At 41.6% G+C, this 20,340-nt stretch overlaps 1 protein-coding gene across 2 annotated transcripts in view; it reads right to left on the reverse strand.

Moving 5' to 3' along the window:
* Positions 1 to 20,340, reverse strand: part of RAB3C (RAB3C, member RAS oncogene family) — a 301,907-nt gene that overhangs the window by 40,106 nt on the left and 241,461 nt on the right. For both annotated transcript variants that reach the window (XM_027520072.1, XM_027520071.1), the window contains exon 4: positions 286 to 410. In XM_027520072.1, coding sequence (XP_027375873.1) covers positions 286 to 410 — 125 coding nt within the window. The remainder of the gene's footprint in view (positions 1 to 285; positions 411 to 20,340) is intronic.

Raw genomic sequence — 20,340 nt, forward strand, 5'->3', positions numbered from 1 at the left:
ATAGCAAACAAGGCATATCCTGTTTTATGCAATGAGAGTCGGAACACCATGTTCTAGACCCAAATGCTGGCTGTCTATTTTGCTTCTGTACTTGTGCTTGTATTCTAAGGATGCCACAGAAAGGGGGAGAAAATCCATGTACTGCTAACAGATACTGTGTTGGCTTCCACTGTCGGGTTGACAATCTTTTCATTTAATTCATCTTAGCAATTAGCTGGGACTCTGTTCTGTGTTACAAGTGATTAACATGTTCGTTTAATGTTAATTTAATAATGTGTTTCTTACCAAGCTGTTCTCCTAAATGTTGGCCCCTCTCGGTTGAGATGACTCGCTCATCTTCCATGTCACATTTGTTCCCAACCAGGATAACCTGGGCATTATCCCATGAGTATGTTTTGATTTGAGTTGACCTAAAAAGGAAAAAAGAAAAGGCAAAAAACTGGTCAGAGGAAAGTGTAACAGCATAAAATGAAGGAGAAGAAATATATCCCACAGATGATGGTAACAGCAAAAGATGAAGCCCAAATGCCTGACATTTAGAATTAATTAGTTCAGTGCAAGTCTACCCTTCAGATACTCATTTGGGATCACATGAGTCAAATATCAGGGGACCTGTGGTGGTGTACTGAGAATTCTTCTGGATTTGATGAGATTAATATTACTACTGCTTCCTCCTTCTCTTCTACTCCACATTCCACAGTACTTTTATAACTGGAATGAGTGGCCAACCATCCCAGTTTGCCCAAGATGTTCCCAGTGTTAGCAGTAAAAGTCCTTTGTCCCAAGAAACCCTTTACTTCCAAGAAACCTGAGGTGGCTGGTCACTACAGTCCATCACAGGAAAACCTCATTTTACCATGTTACAATCACAACTTAAAGAGCTAAGACAATTCAGTTAGGAAACATGGGGCCAATTATAATATTAAAAAAAAAAAACAGATTATAAGAATTAATATTCTCATGCCTTACATTTTTCAGAGAAAAATGCCAGGTTTGTTAATATCACAATTACAATACAATGACCTAGTGTTTTAAGTTACCATGAACAGGATGGCTAGAATTCAGAATAAGCTTCCAGTACGGATCATAAGGCTCATAACCAACTTTTGAGTTCCATACTTAGATGATAATTATAATAGTTAATATTTACAGGTACTGTTTCAAACTCTTTATGTATGTTAACTTAATCCTTAGAGTAACTCAATGGAGATACCATTATGATCTCCAGTTTATAGTTGAGGAAAATGAGGTATAGAGAGGTTAAAAAATTTGCTCAAGACAACTCAGCTAGTAAAGCAGTAAATATGGAAACCAAACCCAGGCAGCATAGTTCTTAAATGCACATCAGTACTACTCATTAAAAGTCTGAGAAGTTAAGTTCTAGTCTATTTGCTGTCATTTCAGAACAGAAGCTGAAAGGAAGCCATGTTCTTTAATCCTCCCTTTTTATTGGCCACGTTCTTATTTGATAACAATTCAAGATAGGTGGGAAAGACACATCACCCAGAGGGTGGTCAAGAGAGAGATCAAAAACCTAAAAAAACGTTGAAAGTTTAATGAAGGGATTTGTAAAGTGCCCAAAAGAGAAGCTTGGTGTGTTCTTACTAGCAACTGTCAAATCTTCCAGGATTTTAAAACAGAAAATAGTGGTGAACTGTTCTCAACTTGGAGAGAGAATGAAAGCCAGTAGCTTTAAACTGTAGCGGGAGAGCTTTCAAGGAGATGTCATCACTACTTCTCCCTTCCAAGAAGAAAGGAGAGAGCTGAGAGGCAGACAGGTCTGATTTCAGAGTACTTCCCTGAACCAAGGACAAGTTTTCAAATGAGATTAAAATATCTGGTGAAAGATACCTTTGGTTCCATGTGAGCATCTCAAGGTGCAACATATTTTATCAGAAAAATCCAGGGATAGGACACCTTTCTAATTCTGACACCTAAGTTAATAATGTATTCCTCTAGCAACAGTGACATTCAACATGTATCTATAAACTGGGAAAATAAAGGCAGATATTCAAAACCTAAGCTTTTTCACTTACCTCATCTTATATAAGTGTGGAGTATATGAAAAATGAATTAAGAGTAAATTAAGGTGTAAAAAATATTTTATACCTGGACACATCTTAAATCTCAAGTGGTAACATAACTGTATAAAGAAATTTCAAAGGTTCTTTGAAAGGAACTCTAATCACATTTCTTTAGGTAATTAAAAAAAAGAAAAATTATCCCTTTGCTCGTGTAGTTCTTGTTAGCCAAGGCTTGGCCTATGCCTAGAAAGGGCCTAGGTTGAGAGCCCTTCTGTTAATGGGGAAAGTTCTTATCTTGGCACACAGCTAGAAATAAAATACGCAGAATGAGGTTAAGGAGAGCAGTCTCAGGAGAATGTCCTACTCGCAGAAGGGGTGGGGGCTGGTGGGTAAATGGCACGGCCTGCTGAATTTACCAAGGACGAAGGCTGGCCTGAAACAATTCAGCCCGGTGCACTTTTGTGAAGGTTAAAAAAACAAAAGACACGAGCTGATTTTTACTGTTTAACCAGGTTAAAAAAAAAACAAACAAAAAACTTCCCTTGTGGCTCAGATGGTAAAAGTGTCTCCCTACAATGCAGGAGACCTGGGTTCGATCCCCAGGTCGGGAAGATCCCCTGGAGAAGGAAATGGCAACCCACTCCAGTACTCTTGCCTGAAAAATCCCATGGACAGAGGAGCCTGGTAGGCTACAGTCCATGGGGTCACAAAGAGTTGCACACGACTGAGTGACTTCACTTTCTTTCACTTGACCAAGTTAATGGAATGCTTGCTTTTCCCATTAAATATGTCTGTAGTTCTGCTAACATAATAACTCATGGAGGTCTTAGTATGCCACAGTGATAGACTATACATCTATTCATGCACAACATTCCCTGTTTATACTATATATATAGTATATATATGTGTGTGTGTGTATAATTTGGGGAGGCCATGATTACATCAAACATACCCCTTTCTGTTAGTTCTTATATGAGAAATAGTTCACTGTAACCTCTGCAATGTCTTAAATTGACAAGGAAATAATTTAAAATAAACATTTTCTATAATTACCAAGGAATTCTACAGAACCATTATCTTAAAAGCTTAAAGAGCCATTGGAGACCATTTCTCTTTTTAATCAAGTAATAATTATGGTCTGGGCTATCTGTGCTGAGGTGAACAAAACATTAATTTGCCATCAGAGCTGTTTAGTTGAGTAAGATTTGTTTCTGACTAGTTCGGACTTCCTGACAATGTCCACCATCAACAGGGTTCAGTTCAGTTCAGTTGCTTAGTGTCCAACTCTTTGTGACTGCATGGACTGCAGCACGCCAGGTCTCCCTGTCCATCACCAACTCCTGGAGTTTACCCAAACTCCTGTCCATCAAGTCGGTAATGCCATCCAACCATCTCATTCTCTGTCGTCCCCTTCTCCTCCTGCCTTTAATCTTGCCCAGCATCAGGGTCTTTTCCAATGAATCAGTTCATATCAGGTGGCCAAAGTATTGGAGTTTCAGCTTTAGCATCAGTCCTTCCAATGAACACTCGGGACTGATCTCCTTTAGGATGGACTGGTTGGATCTCCTTGCAGTCCAAGGGACTCTCAAGAGTCCTCTCCAACACCACAGTTCAAAAGCATCAATTCTTCGGTGCTCAGCTTTCTTCACAGTCCAACTCTCACATCCATACATGACCACTGGAAAAACCATAGCCTTGACTAGACGGACCTTTGTTGGCAAAGTAATGTCTCTGCTTTTTAATATGCTGTCTAGGTTGGTCATAACTTTCCTTCCAAGGAGTAAGTGTCTTTTAGTTTCATGGCTGCAGTCACCATCTGCAGTGATTTTGGAGCCCCCCAAAATAAAGTCTGACACTGTTTCCACTGTTTCCCCATCTATTTGCCATGAAGTGGTGGGACCGGATGCCATGATCTTCGTTTTCTGAATGTTGAGCTTTAAGCCAACTTTCTCACTCTCCTCTTTCACTTTCATCAAGAGGCTATTTAGTTCTTCGCTTTCTGCCATAAGGGTAGTGTCATCTGCTTATCTGAGGTTACTGATATTTCTCCCATGGCAATCCTGATTCCAGCCTGTGCTTCCTCCAGCCCATAGAGTAGCTTTAGGCAAAGTCCAGTCACCAGCTACAGGGGATCAGAATCATACTGACTGATTCATAAACTACCACATATCATAGAATCTAAGCAGCATGGATTATAAGATAAAAATTATTTAATGAATGGCCCAGAACAAAAAGAAGCAGCCAATGAATCTATGATACGATGCTTTAATAATAGTCCTGCCAGACAAACTTGTCACTCACATCAGTGGTGGGGTCTTGTTACTTTGAAAATTTTTTCATGTATCCTGAGGGATTTAGTAAATTTTTCTATCTTTAGTTGCTTTGTTCATGATACTTTATTTATGAGAGATGACCATCCCATGACTGTTTAATAAGAAAGGTCAACATATCCTTCTGCTTGTGGGTATCTTCCCTTAGGACCTGTAGAGCACTAGATTGTTGCTTTACAGGAAAATATGAAATGATAGTCATTATTCCAAAATGAGTATTCACATTCCTAGTATAAAACTGATACCCCTTCTTTCATACACAATAACTTTCTACCCACGTCCTAATAATTCCACCACTCAGTTGGCAATGTACACAACTATGACCAAGTGAGCACACGCGTAGGCAGTGGAGTCTATTTTTCATATAGCATCAGCAATTATAATAAGCCATTGATTACAAGACACATCCCGATTTCAGATGTGTTTAAATATGAATAGTTCTGCATCTTACATTCCGTAAAGCACTGTTGTTTTCTCAGTATTTCTTTTATGAAGACCTAGGTTGAAATAAGAGCTTATATCATTCCTTTAGCTCAGGAAAATATGGAGATGAGAAAATACAAACCCCATGAGCTGAAAAAGCCCCAGAGCTGTATTTCATCTAGAGAATAATATGAATTAAGGTCAGAAGAATGTGGGGATGATAATCCAGTCCCCATGCCTTCCAACTCAGAATCCTAACAGTTTATTCAGTTCATTTAAAAGAAGGCACTAATACTAAGTGGGTATAGGAAAGTCACGCTGTATTCTTTAGCTTCAGCATCTTCACCTATAAAATGAGGCTACCACATTTTGCATTTACTTTCTGGGGCTGTTGTAAGACAAATGTGGTTGAGATAGGATCATGCTCTACTTTCCAAGTTGCAAACATCTTTTTACAAATATAAAACACTGTTAGTCCCAGCTTGGGCAGCCAGCTCTTTCTCTTTCTAAATCCACCTCAACTCATCCCTTATAATTTCTATCATCTAAATAATAATTTGACTTTTCTTAATTGAAGAAAAGTTGTCTTGTCTTTCCTCATCTCAAATCTTGTCTCCAGTTCATATCTTGAGGCTGAGGTCCTAGACAAATACATTTCTAACTGGGAGTAAACAGTCTTTTTGGTGTGTCTGTTAGGAGCATGACACATGTCTATTTAGTGAATTATTCTTTCATGTGACATTTCTGTGTATCTACTTTTTCAGTCATTTACTGTATTTTGCAAAATTTCTTATTTGGGAATGGGTTTCTATCACCTCATTAGGGACTGTCTTATTTCCTTGTCTATTAGACAGTTTTAAAGAAAGTGGCTGTCACAAAATAACATACGTGTGAAAAGATGATTTATTTCTGAATTGCTGCAAAAGATCCTTTGGGGTTTACTGTTAATCTCAGCAAGATTAATGGACTCAAAAGCAATATGCTGGTCACCATGGTTACCTGACAAATGGCAATTAACTCAGACCTTACCAGTAACCAGATGATGGTTACTATAAAAAAAAAAAAAAAAATCTGTTATCTGTCTTTAAGTTAAAAACAAAACAATAACCCCTCTCTATATATTGTCTTATTTTTATATGTTTTCTCTATATATATGTAGAGAAAGGATTTTGTTTTTTTTTTCTTTTGTTTTATATTATCAGAGGGAGATGAGATTTTCATATTTTACACATAAATGACTGAACGCTGCACAGAATAAAATAATTTAGGAGAGTTACAAACAAAGAAACCAAATTCCTATAATATCTCTGTTTCCTCTCCTTTGTTCTGCGTGTATAAATAATTTCCTATGAGTTCAATCTGTTTTCATAAAGAAGAGACTCTTATTAGTCATAATGTTCTGAAAAACACTCCACAGAATGTGCCTCAGTAATCCAAAAAGCAGTTATCGCGTAGGGTCTGAGAACATGTTCAGCTCTTTCCTCGCAGTGAATCTCAGCCAGACCTTAACAGCAGCCCTGTCCTTCATTATGGCAGCTCAGAGTTCCCCTCAGCATTCATTTCCCTTATTCTCCTCAACATTCAGGAGCCTCAGCCTTCCATATCTCAGCAGACTTCAAATTGTTATGGAATTTCCCAGTCTGCTACTGCTCATCACATAGAATTGTCCCTTCTGTTACATTTCCACTAACTTAATCACTTATTTATACACTTATTCTCAACCTTGGAGAGCTGTTAAAAATTACTTCAACCTGGAACAATTAAATCAGAACCTTTAGGGACGTTGTCATAGGCATTTAAAAAATAATCTCTCCAGGTGATTTCTGTGTATGACTGTATGGGTCTCCTCCCATACCTGCTTTAGTTTTTAAAATAATCTGTTTCTTTACTTCCCATCTAATACCTAAAGCGTTTGCAGGTGGTTTACACAGGTACATGCAGCAATACAAGATATATACAAAATAAATTTTAAAATGAGTAAGTGGCAGTAAGGAAACAAAAACAGGAACATGATAAAACTTAATGATTTATATACACTGTAAAAGTTAAGAGGTAGTTTAAGAAGTCAAGTCAGGCTTTGCATATGTACATTAACTCCTTTAAGGAGTTATAAAAGTAAATGCTAAAAAAGCACCTTCAAATAAATTTTCTCCAATATTTTTATAAAGAAATGGGTTTATAGTTTTTGATAAGATTGCTATATTCTCATTAAATATTCTAATAAGAGAAAAAGCTAAAGCAAAAATAAAAATTATCAGAAATCTCACTACCCCCAGATAATCACCACTAACATCTTGGTGAAAATCCTAGAGTAGGCTGTAGTACTGAACTCACTGAGTCATGACCTCCTTCCTTGGAGGTGGGTTCTTTTTCGCTGCACCTCTCTGGCTTTGGACTGGGCCAAGCACATTGCTTTGGTCAATGGAATATGAGGAGATTTGATGTGAGCCACTGGTGAGCAAGAGGCACAGAGGCCTTGTGAGTTTCATCAGCCCTCTTGTATTCTTGACAGAGTGTGGTCCACTGGAGAAGGGAATGGCAAGCCACTTCAGTATTCTTGCCTTGAGAACCCCATGAACAGTATGAAAAGGCAAAATGATAGGATACTGAAAGAGGAACTCCCCAGGTCAGTAGGTGCCCAATATGCTACTGGAGATCCGTGGAGAAATAACTCCAGAAAGAATGAAGGGATGGAGTCAAAGCAAAAAGAATACCCAGCTGTGGATGTGACTGGTGATAGAAGCAAGGTCCAATGCTGTAAAGGGCAATATTGCATAGGAATCTGGAATATCAGGTCCATGAATCAAGGCAAACTGGAAGTGGTCAAACAAGAGATGGCAAGAGTGAATGTCGACATTCTAGGAATCAGCGAACTGAAATGGACTGGAATGGGTGAATTTAACTCAGATGACCATTATATCTACTACTGTGGGCAGGAATCCCTCAAAAGAAATGGAGTAGCCATCATGGTCAACAAAAGAGTCCGAAATGCAGTACTTGGATGCAATCTCAAAAACGACAGAATGATCTCTGTTTGTTTCCAAGGCAAACCATTCAATATCACAGTAATCCAAGTCTATGCCCAAACCAGTATGCTGAAGAAGCTGAAGTTGAATGGTTCTATGAAGACCTACAAGACCTTTTAGAACTAACACCCAAAAAAAGTGTCCTTTTCATTATAGGGGACTGGAATGCAAAAGTAGGAAGTCAAGAAACACCTGCAGTAACAGGCAAATTTGGCCTTGGAATATGGAATGAAACAGGGCAAAGACTGATAGAGTTTTGCCAAGAAAATGCACTGGTCATAACAAACACCCTCTTCCAACAACACAAGAGAAGACGCTATACATGGACATCACCAGATGGTCAACACCGAAATCAGATTGATTATATTCTTTGCAGCCAAAGATGGAGAAGCTCTATATAGTCAGCAAAAACAAGATGTAAAGCTGACTGTTGCTCAGATCATGAACTCCTTATTGCCAAATTCAGACTTAAATTGAAGTAGGGAAAACCACTAGACCATTCAGGTATGACTTAAATCAAATCCCTTATGATTATACAGTGGAAGTGAGAAATAGATTTAAGGGCCCAGATCTGATAGATAGAGTGCCTGATGAACTATGGAATGAGGTTCGTGACATTGTACAGGAGACAGGGATCAAGACCATCCCCATGGAAAAGAAATGCAAAAAAGCAAAATGGCTGTCTGGGGAGGCCTTACAAATAGCTGTGAAGAGAAGAGAAGCAAAAAGCAAAGGAGAAAAGGAAAGATATAAGCATCTGAATGCAGAGTTCCAAAGAATAGCAAGAAGAGATAAGAAAGCCTTCTTCAGCGATCAATGCAAAGAAATAGAGGAAAACAACAGAATGGGAAAGACTAGAGATCTCTTCAAGAAAATTAGAGATACCAAGGGAACATTTCATGCAAAGATGGGCTCGATAAAGGACAGAAATGGTATGGACCTAACAGAAGCACAAGATATTAAGAAGAGGTGGCAAGAATACACAGAAGAACTGTACAAAAAAGATCTTCACGACCCAGATAATCACGATGGTGTGATCACTGACCTAGAGCCAGACATCCTGGAATGTGAAGTCAAGTGGGCCTTAGAAAGCATCACTACGAACAAAGCTAGTGGAGGTGATGGAATTCCAGTTGAGCTATTTCAAATCCTGAAAGATGATGCTGTGAAAGTGCTGCACTCAATATGCCAGCAAACTTGGAAAACTCAGCAGTGGCCACAGGACTGGAAAAGGTCCGTTTTCATTCCAATCCCAAAGAAAGGCAATGCCAAAGAATGCTCAAACTACCGCACAATTGCACTCATCTCACACACTAGTAAAGTAATGCTCAAAATTCTCCAAGCCAGGCTTCAGCAATATGTGAACCGTGAACTTCTGATGTTCAAGATGGTTTTAGAAAAGGCAGAGGAACCAGAGATCAAATTGCCAACATCCTCTGGATCATGGAAAAAGCAAGAGAGTTCCAGAAAAACATCTATTTCTGCTTTATTGACTATGCCAAAGCCTTTGACTGTGTGGATCACAATAAACTGTGGAAGATTCTGAAAGAGATGGGAATACCAGACCACCTGATCGGCCTTTTGAGAAATTTGTATGCAGGTGAGGAAGCAACAGTTAGAACTGGACATGGAACAACAGACTGGTTCCAAATAGGAAAAGGAGTACATCAAGGCTGTATATTGTCACCCTGCTTATTTAACTTCTATGCAGAGTACATCATGAGAAACGCTGGACTGGAAGAAACACAAGCTGGAATCAAGATTGCCGGGAGAAATATCAATAACCTCAGGAATACAGATGACACCACCTTTATGGCAGAAAGTGAAGAGGAACTCAAAAGCCTCTTGATGAAAGTGAAAGTGGAGAGTGAAAAAGTTGGCTTAAAGCTCAACATTCAGAAAATGAAGATCATGGTATCTGGTCCCATCACTTCATGGGAAATAGATGGGGAAACAGTGGAAACAGTGTCAGACTTTATTTTTGGGGGCTCCAAAATCACTGCAGATGGTGACTGCAGCCATGAAACTAAAAGACGCTTACTCCTTGGAAGGAATGTTATGACCAACCTAAATAGCATTTTCAAAAGCAGAGACATTACTTTACCAACAAAGGTTCGTCTAGTCAAGGCTATGGTTTTTTCTGTGGTCATGTATGGATGTGAGAGTTGGACTGTAAAGAAGGCTGAGCGCCGAAGAATTGATGCTTTTGAACTGTGGTGTTGGAGAAGACTCTTGAGAGTCCCTTGGACTTCAAGGAGATCCAACCAGTCCATTCTGAAGGAGATCAGCCCTGGGATTTCTTTGGAAGGAATGATCCTAAAGCTGAAACTCCAGTACTTTGGCCAACTGATGCGAAGAGTTGACTCATTGGAAAAGACTCTGATGCTGGGAGAGATTGGGGCCAGGAGGAGAAGGGGACGATAGAGGATGAGATGGCTGGATGGCATCACTGACTCGATGGACGTGAGTCTGAGTGAACTCTGGGAGTTGGTGATGGACAGGGAGGCCTGGCGTGCTGCGATTCACGGGGTCGCAAAGAGTCAGACAGGATGAGCGACCGAACTGAACTGAACTTGTATTCTTGCTCTTCATTGTGGCAGGAACCCATCCTAGGAAGGGGGCTTCTCTGCTAGCCTGTCACAGGAGGGAGAAGCCAGGAGCAGCCCAGCTGAGTTCCACAGATATCAGCATATTTCAGCCAAACCTAGAAGATCCCATCATTCCTTTCCAACTCCATCTTTTGCTCCCTACCCTCGTCCCAACTTTGATACAGCCTTATTAATTTCTTTGAAATTTTCAAACATGCTACAGTTTCCAACAAGTAGGAGCCATCACTATGGATGGCTCTAGGTTTTGCAAGGCCTAAAACTAATGAAATTGTGAGGTCCAATTTAAGGGGGAAAAATGCAAATTAGAAATACAGATGGTCAAAATGACCATCTTTAAAAAGTCTGTAAAAAGCAAATGCTAGAGAGGGTGTGGAGAGAAGGAAAACTGTTCACACCGTTGGTGGGAATGTAAATTGGTGCAGCCACTATGGATAATAGTATGGATAATCCTCAAAAAACTAAAAACAGACTTGCCATATGAGCCAGCGAAACCCCGACAAAACTGTAACTCAAAAAAGTACATGCATCATTATGTTCACAGCAGCACTGTTTACAATAGCCAAGGCGTGGAAACACCTAAACGTCCATTGTAAGATGAATGGATGAAATGGAATACTACTCAGCCATAAAAGGAACAAAATAATGCCATTTGCAGCAACATGGATGGGCCTAGAGATTATCATACTAAGAGAAGCCAGAAAGAGAAAGAATACCTTATGATACCATTTATGTGTAGAATCTAAAATGTTACACAAATGACATTATTTATGAAACAGAATCAGACCCACAGATAGAACAGACTTACGGTTGCCAAGGGGGAGTGAAGTGGGGAAGGGAAGGACTGGGAGTTTGGGATTCGCAGATACAAACTATTACATGTAGAATGGATAGACAGCAGGTCCCACTGTGGAGCACATGGAAATGTATTCAATATTCTGTGAATATGGGTAAGCCATAGTGGAAAAGAAAAAGCAAGAATTACAGATTTAGGTACAGGGCAATCTGTAGCAGATGCTGTTGGTGCTCTGCCCATATTCCCCAGGCCTTGCCACTTCTTTGCTTGCTAGCTCACTTCCAACTGCCAGTGTCTGCAGCTCTTTGCTTTAAAATCTTCTCTGAAGCAAGGGAAGACCACTCTGCCCCCCAGGGAAAGGCAGATGTCACAGAGAAGGAGCGCGCCCCAGGAACAGGCCTCAGCCAGTGACAGACAGGGACTGGTGTCTACCTCGTGCCCGTCTCTTGCTCCTCAGGCTGCTGCCACGCCGATTCCCAGATTTTAAGCATAATGGTAGAAACACCATTTACTGGTGGCCTTCCCATCCCCAGCTCACTTTCCCACTAAGAAAGTACTGTTTCTTACACTTTCTGAGTAAAAAAACTACTTGTATACAAATTCCCCTCTCCAAGCCTGCTTCGGGAGGAACCCCAACTAAGATGCTTGGAAGGGGCTTGTCCAGGTAAGGGGCTGAAGCTTCCAGCAAGGTTCTGGAGTTGGCAGTACTGGCTTGAAAGTGCTGATTATGAAATATCAATAACTTATGTGGGTTGGTTTTTAACCTTACCTCTGACAATGACTATGATGGGTGCATTTATACCATGGAAATTGGTGAATTATATCAGAAGTTTTTCTTAGTTTTTGCTTTTACTTTTTTCTAAGACTCTGTTTACTGGCTCACCATAGAATTTAAGCTTCCTTATTTTTGCAAGAAATCCACCGGTTGCTATCACACGTGCCGCTGTCTAAAACACACTTACAGCCCCTGTGTCAGGCTCTGTCGTCCTCTTCCGTCTTGTCTCAGCACACAGCGTCTCTGGATTAGGCGCCCGTCACACGGGGACCCCACCCCCTGTTTCTCACTCACTAGGACCTTCTCCGTGCCTGTATCCCTCCTAGAGCACAATGGGCAGGGCCCCTGACTGTTCTGTTCACCACTGAGCATTCAGGAAAATGTGTGGCACATAGAGAGGTCTCAGACAGTAACTGTAAATCCATGGTCAAATGAATGAGTGAATGATAGACTGAATGTGGCAAAAATGCCTAAGAAATCCAGTAAGTTCAGAATATCAGCACAGAATAAAAACAGCACAGGAGGAGAATCACCACTCTATGTGATACCAGTGTCCCCTGCCCCCCATCCCTTCCAGGACTCAGTGCTGGCAGAGTTCTTCCACGGTCTGTGCCATCCTGACTGGAAGAGAAAGCAAGTGTCAGCCCCTCCACAGTCATCTGTGTGATAGCTGTTCATTCCAGCCTGCAGAAATCATGGTGTCCTTTCTGCTCTAGCACCAAGAGTCAGGATGAGGATGCTTAGGGAGTAACTTAGCGCTTCAGCACCATGGAGTGGTTGCCTTGGAGGGCCCTAGTCCAGCTCCTTCATTTGATAGATGACAAGGCTGCGACTCGAGACGTGGAGTGACATCCTAATGGATATGAAGCAGTTACGAGGGGGCTGATGAGAGTCTGCATGCCAAGACTCTCCATGCCTCCTCTTCTACAACATGCTGTCCACTTCCACAGGGAAAAGCAGTGACTGCATTCTACTGATTAGGAAGAGGCTCATAGGCTAAACATGTGATCACTTTTAAAAAGAAGAAATAATATGTCTCCCAAGGAACCAAAACACTTCAAAGGAGTATATCATATGTTACCATTCGTATAGGGACTGTAATTTAAAAAAAAAAAACAACATGATACGAATGAATTGATTTCAAAACAGAAATAGACACACAGATACAGCAAGCAAACTGTGGGTGCCAAAGGCGAATTGCGGGGGTGAGGGATGAATCAGGAATTGGGATTAACATACAATGCTGTTATATATAAAATAGATAACCAACGAGGATCTACTGTACAGCACAGTGACTCAGCTATAACCTATATGAGGAAAAAAGCCTGAAAAAGAATGAATATATGTTTAACTGAATCACTTTCCTGTACACTGGAAACTAAGAACATTGTAGATCAACTATACTATAATTTTAAAAATATGTTTCACACACAACAAGCACATACACACAAGTGCATTCCAGCCTTTTTCCTGGTACATATAAAAACAATAACATTTGTATGAAGCAGTAAGGGAATATGGAGAAGTATAAGATTTGGCAAAACATCCTTACAGGTTCTCTATGCTTAATAATTATGAGATAAATGAAATCACAGAATAGAGGAATATATTAAACAAATAAAAGGTTAACCACGACAGCTTATCAACTGAGGAAAGGAAGGCATGTGTTTGGAATGATTAGCAACCTGTACTTGAGAATGGGAATCACCATGGTGACTGCAGCAGACACTCAAGCATCCTGATGGGTTATTAGGTTTAGTGACCACAGGAATCAGCAGGAGACCCAAGGGAGGGCCGTCAGCAGTGGGAAACATTCCCAGTTGTGTAAGTCAGACTAAATGCCTTAAATGTTGCCTTAAATTAGCAAGTAACACCCTCTGAGGTGGGGAAGGTCCTGGCCCTTGCTATCCCACAAGTGAAGTACTGGTCACTTTGGTGGTATAACAAAAAATAAATAATGCAAATAATATTTAAACATAAAACAATTCATTAATATAACCATATTATATTAGTGTGCTAAATGTTTCACATTTATTATTTAATACTTACAACACTGCAAGGCAGATAGTACTTTTTTTCTCATTTTGCAGATGAAGAAATTGTAAAATGAACACTTATTGAGGCTAAGTTACCAAGACCCTCAGCTAATATAACACAATGGAACAGCAAACCTTTTCCACTGGAGTAGGAGCTCAAAGTCCTGGGCTCTCTTTTTGGACTCAATTCAGAGAACCAAGAACTAATGTCTCAGCTTTCCAGAATCTCTGCTGAGAGGGCAGAACAGAGCCTACTAATGCTTTCTCTAGATTTTCAAGAAGACCAATGAGAAAATGTCCTGAAGGAGTCTTGAAAACCACAGAGTGCTCTATCAATGGAAGGTATTATTATCACCAGCAAAAAAGTACTTACTATCTACCTGGCATTGATGTGTTATCCCAAACTCATTCTCAAAACAAGCCTCATTGTAATTTTCTTTGCTGTTTTGTAACCTTTTAAAAAGTTAAAATGGGAGACACTGTCAGGCATTACTTGAGATGCTGCTACTGCTGCTAAGTCACTTCAGTCGTGTCCGACTCTGTGCGACCCCATAGACGGCAGCCCACCAGGCTCCCCCGTCCCTGGGATTCTCCAGGCAAGAACACTGGAGTGGGTTGCCATTTCCTTCTCCAATGCATGAAAGTGAAAAGTGAAAGTGAAGTCGCTCAGTCGTGTCTGACTCCTAACCACCCCATGGACTGCAGCCTACCAGGCTCCTCCATCCATGGGATTTTCCAGGCAAGAGGACTGGAGTGGGGTGCCATCGCCTTCTCCGTGAGATGCTGAGGACACAGCAATAAAGTCAGACTTGGGCTCTGCTCCCAGGAAGCTGTGGTGTGAGCCCACACTGTGATCTTGCAAATATTCTCCAGTTACAGGTGTTTACTCAACAACTACCGCACACAGGACACTAGTGTCTACAGCCCAGGGTGTCGCTTTTGAACCTTAGCAGGCATCAGAATCACCTGGAAGGTTTGCAACCACCTTCTGAGTGCTACCCCCAGATACTCTGGTTCAGAAGGGCTGAGGCAGGACCTGAGACTCTGCACTTCTAACAAGCACTGAGGTGGCGCTGATCCTGGGGTTTTCTGACCACACTTTGAGCAGCACTGCAGTGAGGGAGAGAAAGAAGTAGGACTTGGTCACTGTCCTCAGGCTGCTACATTCACTAGAGAGAAAAGTCTGGTTTGAAAAGTTAACGATCAAATGGGCAGGATAAGTGGGGGCCCTTCCAGTGGGAAGTCTGGTGATTGTTCCAGCAGCATGTCAGATGATGGAATGGGGAGGCAGGGGGCAGGTGCAGGATAAGAGTGAGCACGTGGGCCCTTTCAAGGATTACCATGGATCTTTAAGTATTCCTAAAATGTAATCTCCATGTCCGAGAAATGCCTGGACTGAGGCAGAGAATCATGGTACTAGAATGGGCTTGGGGTCTCTGGGATGAAGAGCTGGAGGAGGCTTTCAGAGGGGCCCGAGGAGCTAAGGCTGGGCCGGGGGTTCCCATGTGGGCAGTGGTGGTGGGGAGGCATGGGGCAGTGAGGGGAGGGTGATCTGGGGATTGGCCCTTGGACCTGACATCAGCAGTTCACTCATATGAGTTCAGTTCAGACTACCCTACTGTCCATGAGAGATGGCAGGGGGTGTGGGGAAGGGCCATCCCAGAGAGCTTCCTGTCCTGGGGAGAGGGAAAGGCAGTGAGGAGGAAAAGAAAATGGTAGAACTGAACAAAGAACATCCACAAGGCCAAGGAATGGACTTAACCGGGGGTTTTCTTCCCCTCCCCAGGCCTTGCCTGCTCCTGCTCAGTTGTGTCCAACTCTTTGTGACCCCATGGACTGTAGCCTGTGAGATTCCTCTGTCGTGGGATTCTACAGGCAAGAATACTGGAGTGGCTTGCCTTTTTCTCTCCTCCAGGGGATCTTCCCAACCCAGGGATCGAACCCACGTTTCCTGTGTCTCCTGCACTGCAGGCAGATTCTGTACCCACTGAGCCATTGGGGAAGCCCTCCCTAGGCCTTGGGTTCTCGTAAAACAGAAAGCCAGGAACTGTCTACGCTCTTGAACCCATCTGCCTTTTACTCTCTCCCATTCAACATTTCTGAAGCATTGTTCTATTGTTTGCCATAAAAATCACTATAAAATCACCTCTCTTTTTCCTTCTCACCTTTGAAATGACATGTTTTTCAGATGAACCAGAGCAAAGAGGTTTTACCATTGGTGAGAACCCTGGCCTCAGGAAACCAGAAAATATGAAAAGGCCAAGCCCTGCAGTCATCATCTGCCCTGGGCTGCAGGGAGTAATTGCTGTTCAGTCTTTCAGATGCCACTTCAAACAAGGCAGAGTCCAGCTGCAGGCTGTGCCTACGAATCACAGCCCTTCTCTAGCAGAAGGCATTCTGGCATAAAGAATAGTCAAGTGGTATAGTTCACAGAACCTGTGCTCAGCTCAGATGCAGTCCCTGGTCTCATTGTGCCTTTGTAGGGTCAAAATAATGCATGTCCACACAGCCCTTGGAGGCATTAGTTTCATGGGGGCAAATTCTAGAAGTAAACCATCCAGGCAAGTGAGAAGGACAAGCTCAACTGATGTGTTAGAGCAGTATATCAACTAAAAGAAGACACAGCACATGCATAGTAGCCTGTGTTCTTGAACGAGACATCTGCCCTCTACTTTTGCTTTAGGAAATTGCCCAATATCACCAGACTTCTGGAGAAGAACCAAATGCAAACCAAACAACAAATTAATACACACAGAGAGGAAGTACAACAAAGAGGACCTTTTACCAAGAGAAGCACTTTATTTCTCTTGTCCAGTACATTCCACGGACAGAGGAGCCTGGTGGGCTGCAGTCCACAGGGTCACAAAGAGTCAGATAAAACTTAGCGACTAAACAACAACAAACTCTCCAGACGCATCACCATTTGCCTGTTTGTTCTCTGCTCTGCTTCTCGCCCTTCCTGGGCTGTGTTCTGCATGTTGCCCCCATGAAGTCCTTGAGTTTCCATTGGGCGATGTGGACAGGGGACTGGAGAGGGAGGAGGGCAGAGCTCAGGTTCCGCATCTTCTCTCTGAACAGCCTTATTAAAAGAGGTGGTGGCTCTATGGAGAGTTCTAGCTCTTGGTAGGTGGTGCCCCCAGTCTGTGGGCTTTAGAAACACCCCCTCAAAACCCAGTGGCTGACAATCTCTGCATAGCCTCATTGCCCCTAGGTACCTAGGATTAGATTTTCCCTATTGACTGACCTGGCCAACATCTGTTTTCTGGGCTGGATCCTCACTGACGCACTATGTTAATATTTAATAGTTTTTCATTCAGGAAACAAAACAGGAAACTATTTTGTAGCTCAAAAGTCTAGGCTACTTTATTTCTCCAACTTTTGAGGAGGCGTCCTTCCACACACACTTTGGAAAGGAAGAACAGTAAATAATAAAGTATAAATGAGGTTCTCCCATTGCAGTTGATCAACTCCTGAAGGATCAAGTTGGGCTTAATGGATATATGCTGTCAGTTGTGAGAATCCTGAAGGCTACATGCTAGGTTTTAGTTACTATGCAGTGGCCTTGATCCAGTAAAATAAAAAAGAAGAGAAAAATAAAATTATCTATAAGAAGAAATAATAGTAAATGTAAAAAAATACAGGCTACATATATGTTAAAAAAAAAAAAAAAACATTTAGTCAAAATTCTAAAACCCTAGTGTTCACTGAGCTATTTGGAATAACTTTGGCTGGCTTCTGGGGAAAAAATGTAAAATAAAAAAACATGATATGGTATATCTTGAGAATTTGACATCCCAGTGCACAGAGGAAAGCTGCTGAAAGAAGAAATATTCTTGCCTGACTCCATAGGAGGAAAAAAAAAAACAAGAAAAAAAAAGCTGAAAGGTGAAATTAAAGACAAGAAAATTGGATCTTTGTCTCAGGAAATAAAGCTAACACTTTAAATCTGTTGACTGAAGTATTCCTCTCCTCTCTCCTCATTATTTTAGGTTGATCTGATAAGTAAACCCATGCGGCAAATTTTATGCTGATAGGTGGCCAAGTAAGTGGCCGGAAAGTTCTTTTTGAGTTTTAATTTGACTTGTAATGCAATTAAGCAATTTACAGTGAAATGAATAATGAAATTACTTTGAAGAGTTTCTACTCACATTTAATTTGTATTTGATTCAGACTTAAATCTAATGTTTTAAAAAGCATGTTGCTCACCGAATTATTTTTTGCCTTGTGATGGACTCTCTATTTGTTCACACTTGTGGTCTGCTTTTATTTGGACTATGAAGATGTTTTAAAATATCATAGCCATATGCTAGCCGTAACCATAGAGGGTAATAGAGTTTCCTTTAGTATTAGCAACATCATTAATTCTTCTGCTTTCTGGACTCAGCATCCCAGCAGTCAGGTTCATAAAAATTCTATCTGCAAGAGCAAACATCTGCAATTCCAGGCACCATATTTAGTGGTCATGACTTCCCTCCATCCTTCATGCACTTGCTTTTCTATGACAAGATAACGTTGCCAAGTTCTCTAGCAAAAGGCATTCTGGCATAAAGAATAGTAAGGGCACAAGTCTAGCAAAATGGAAGCATGTGGTGTGCTGCTGTGCTAAGTCACTTCAGTCGGATCGGACTCTTTGCGACCCCACGGACTGTAGCCCGCCAGGTTCCTCTGTCCATGGGATTCTCCAGGCAAGAATACTGGAGTTGGTTGCCATGCCCTCCTCCAGGGGATCTTCCCAACCCAGGGATCGAACCCTCATCTCTTAAGTCTCTGCATTTGCAGGTGGGTTCTTACCACTCGCTCCAAATGGAAGCCCCATGTGATGTGCCTAGGGAATATTAATAACTCAGTGTCACTGGAACATGGTGTATGAATGGAAGTGAAGTGAAGTCGCTCAGTCATGTCCGACTCTTTGCGACCCCATGGACTGTAGCCTACAACGCTCCTCTGTCCATGGGATTTTCCAGGCAAGAGTACTGGAGTGGGTTTCCATTTCCTTCTCCAGAGGATCTTCCCAATCCAGGGATAGAACCTGGAAGGGAATATTAAAGTCCACTGGGTGGAATGATTTTGGTTGCATTTGAAACTATTTAACTTGAACCCCAAATTGTTTCTTTTCAGATAAGAAAAGAACGATATCCCTTGAGAACTATGTCTCTCCCTGAAAAAGGAACTTCTGACTTTAAAATATCACTGAAGAATTTGTGCCTGAAGTGTCCTTAGAGGCAGAACCTTGATAAAAGGAAGAGAAGTTTCTAGTTTTGGAAGATCTTTTTATCAGGAAAGAAAGCTTAGGAGAATGTTAAAAATACTGAATTGGCCAAAAAGTTCATTCGAGTTTTTGAGTAACACTTTATAGAAAAACCAGAACAAACGTTTTGGCCTACCCAATATATGGCCCTTGAATCTTAGCATTTTTCAAAATTAGTGATAGAGATGAACAATATAAGAATCCCAGAAACTATAGAAAACTCACCCAATTCATATTTGCCCCAAACTGAATTGAAATTTGAAAGTGAGTGCCAAGTATGTGGCTGTGAGCTTTCTAGGAGGAGACAGGTCACTAGCAGAAGCCTTGCTTCTCAACTGCAGGACCATCCAGACAAACCTTCTGGCCTGACATGCTGCCTTCCTAACCCTATCATGCCAGAGAAAGTGAGCAGCAGAACACATCTGGTAGATTCATGGTCCTGTTACCCAGGAAAATTTGAGATACAAACCAAAGTAATCCTTTTAAAAGTGTCTACTCTAACAGCAAGTGCTTTATTTTCCCATTCCGCATGAAGCAAGGTGATAACATCACCACTAGGCCCTTCTGCTTAGTTGGCAGATGCTATTAATACTGTTTGGATCTTGCTAGGCCACCTCATGTGAAGAGTTGACTCATTGGAAAAGACTCTGATGCTGGGAGGGATTGGGGGCAGGAGGAGAAGGGGATGACAGAGGATGAGATGGCTGGATGGCATCACTGACTCGATGGACGTGAGTCTGAGTGAACTCCGGGAGTTGGTGATGGACAGGGAGGCCTGGCGTGCTGTGATTCATGGGGTTGCAAAGAGTCGGACATGACTGAGAGACTGATATGATCTGAAGCCATCTATGTATCTGTAGTTCCTTCGTCTCTGTTGCTACCTCTTCACCCCACCACCCACCAACCACTGAAGTGGTTAATTTCTTCCTAGTGAATCTACTGAGATGAAAGCCTTGGTTTGAATGGACATGAGCCAAAGGTATTCTGGCCACTCTCTCCTGTTTGCAAAACACAAGCAATGGGTTTGCATCCAATGAGTCTAACAGTGCTTCTTGACTAGGGGTGATTCTGTCCCC

The sequence above is a fragment of the Bos indicus x Bos taurus genome, chromosome 20 (genome assembly GCF_003369695.1).
Source record: "Bos indicus x Bos taurus breed Angus x Brahman F1 hybrid chromosome 20, Bos_hybrid_MaternalHap_v2.0, whole genome shotgun sequence".
NCBI classification, from domain to species: Eukaryota; Metazoa; Chordata; class Mammalia; order Artiodactyla; family Bovidae; genus Bos; species Bos indicus x Bos taurus.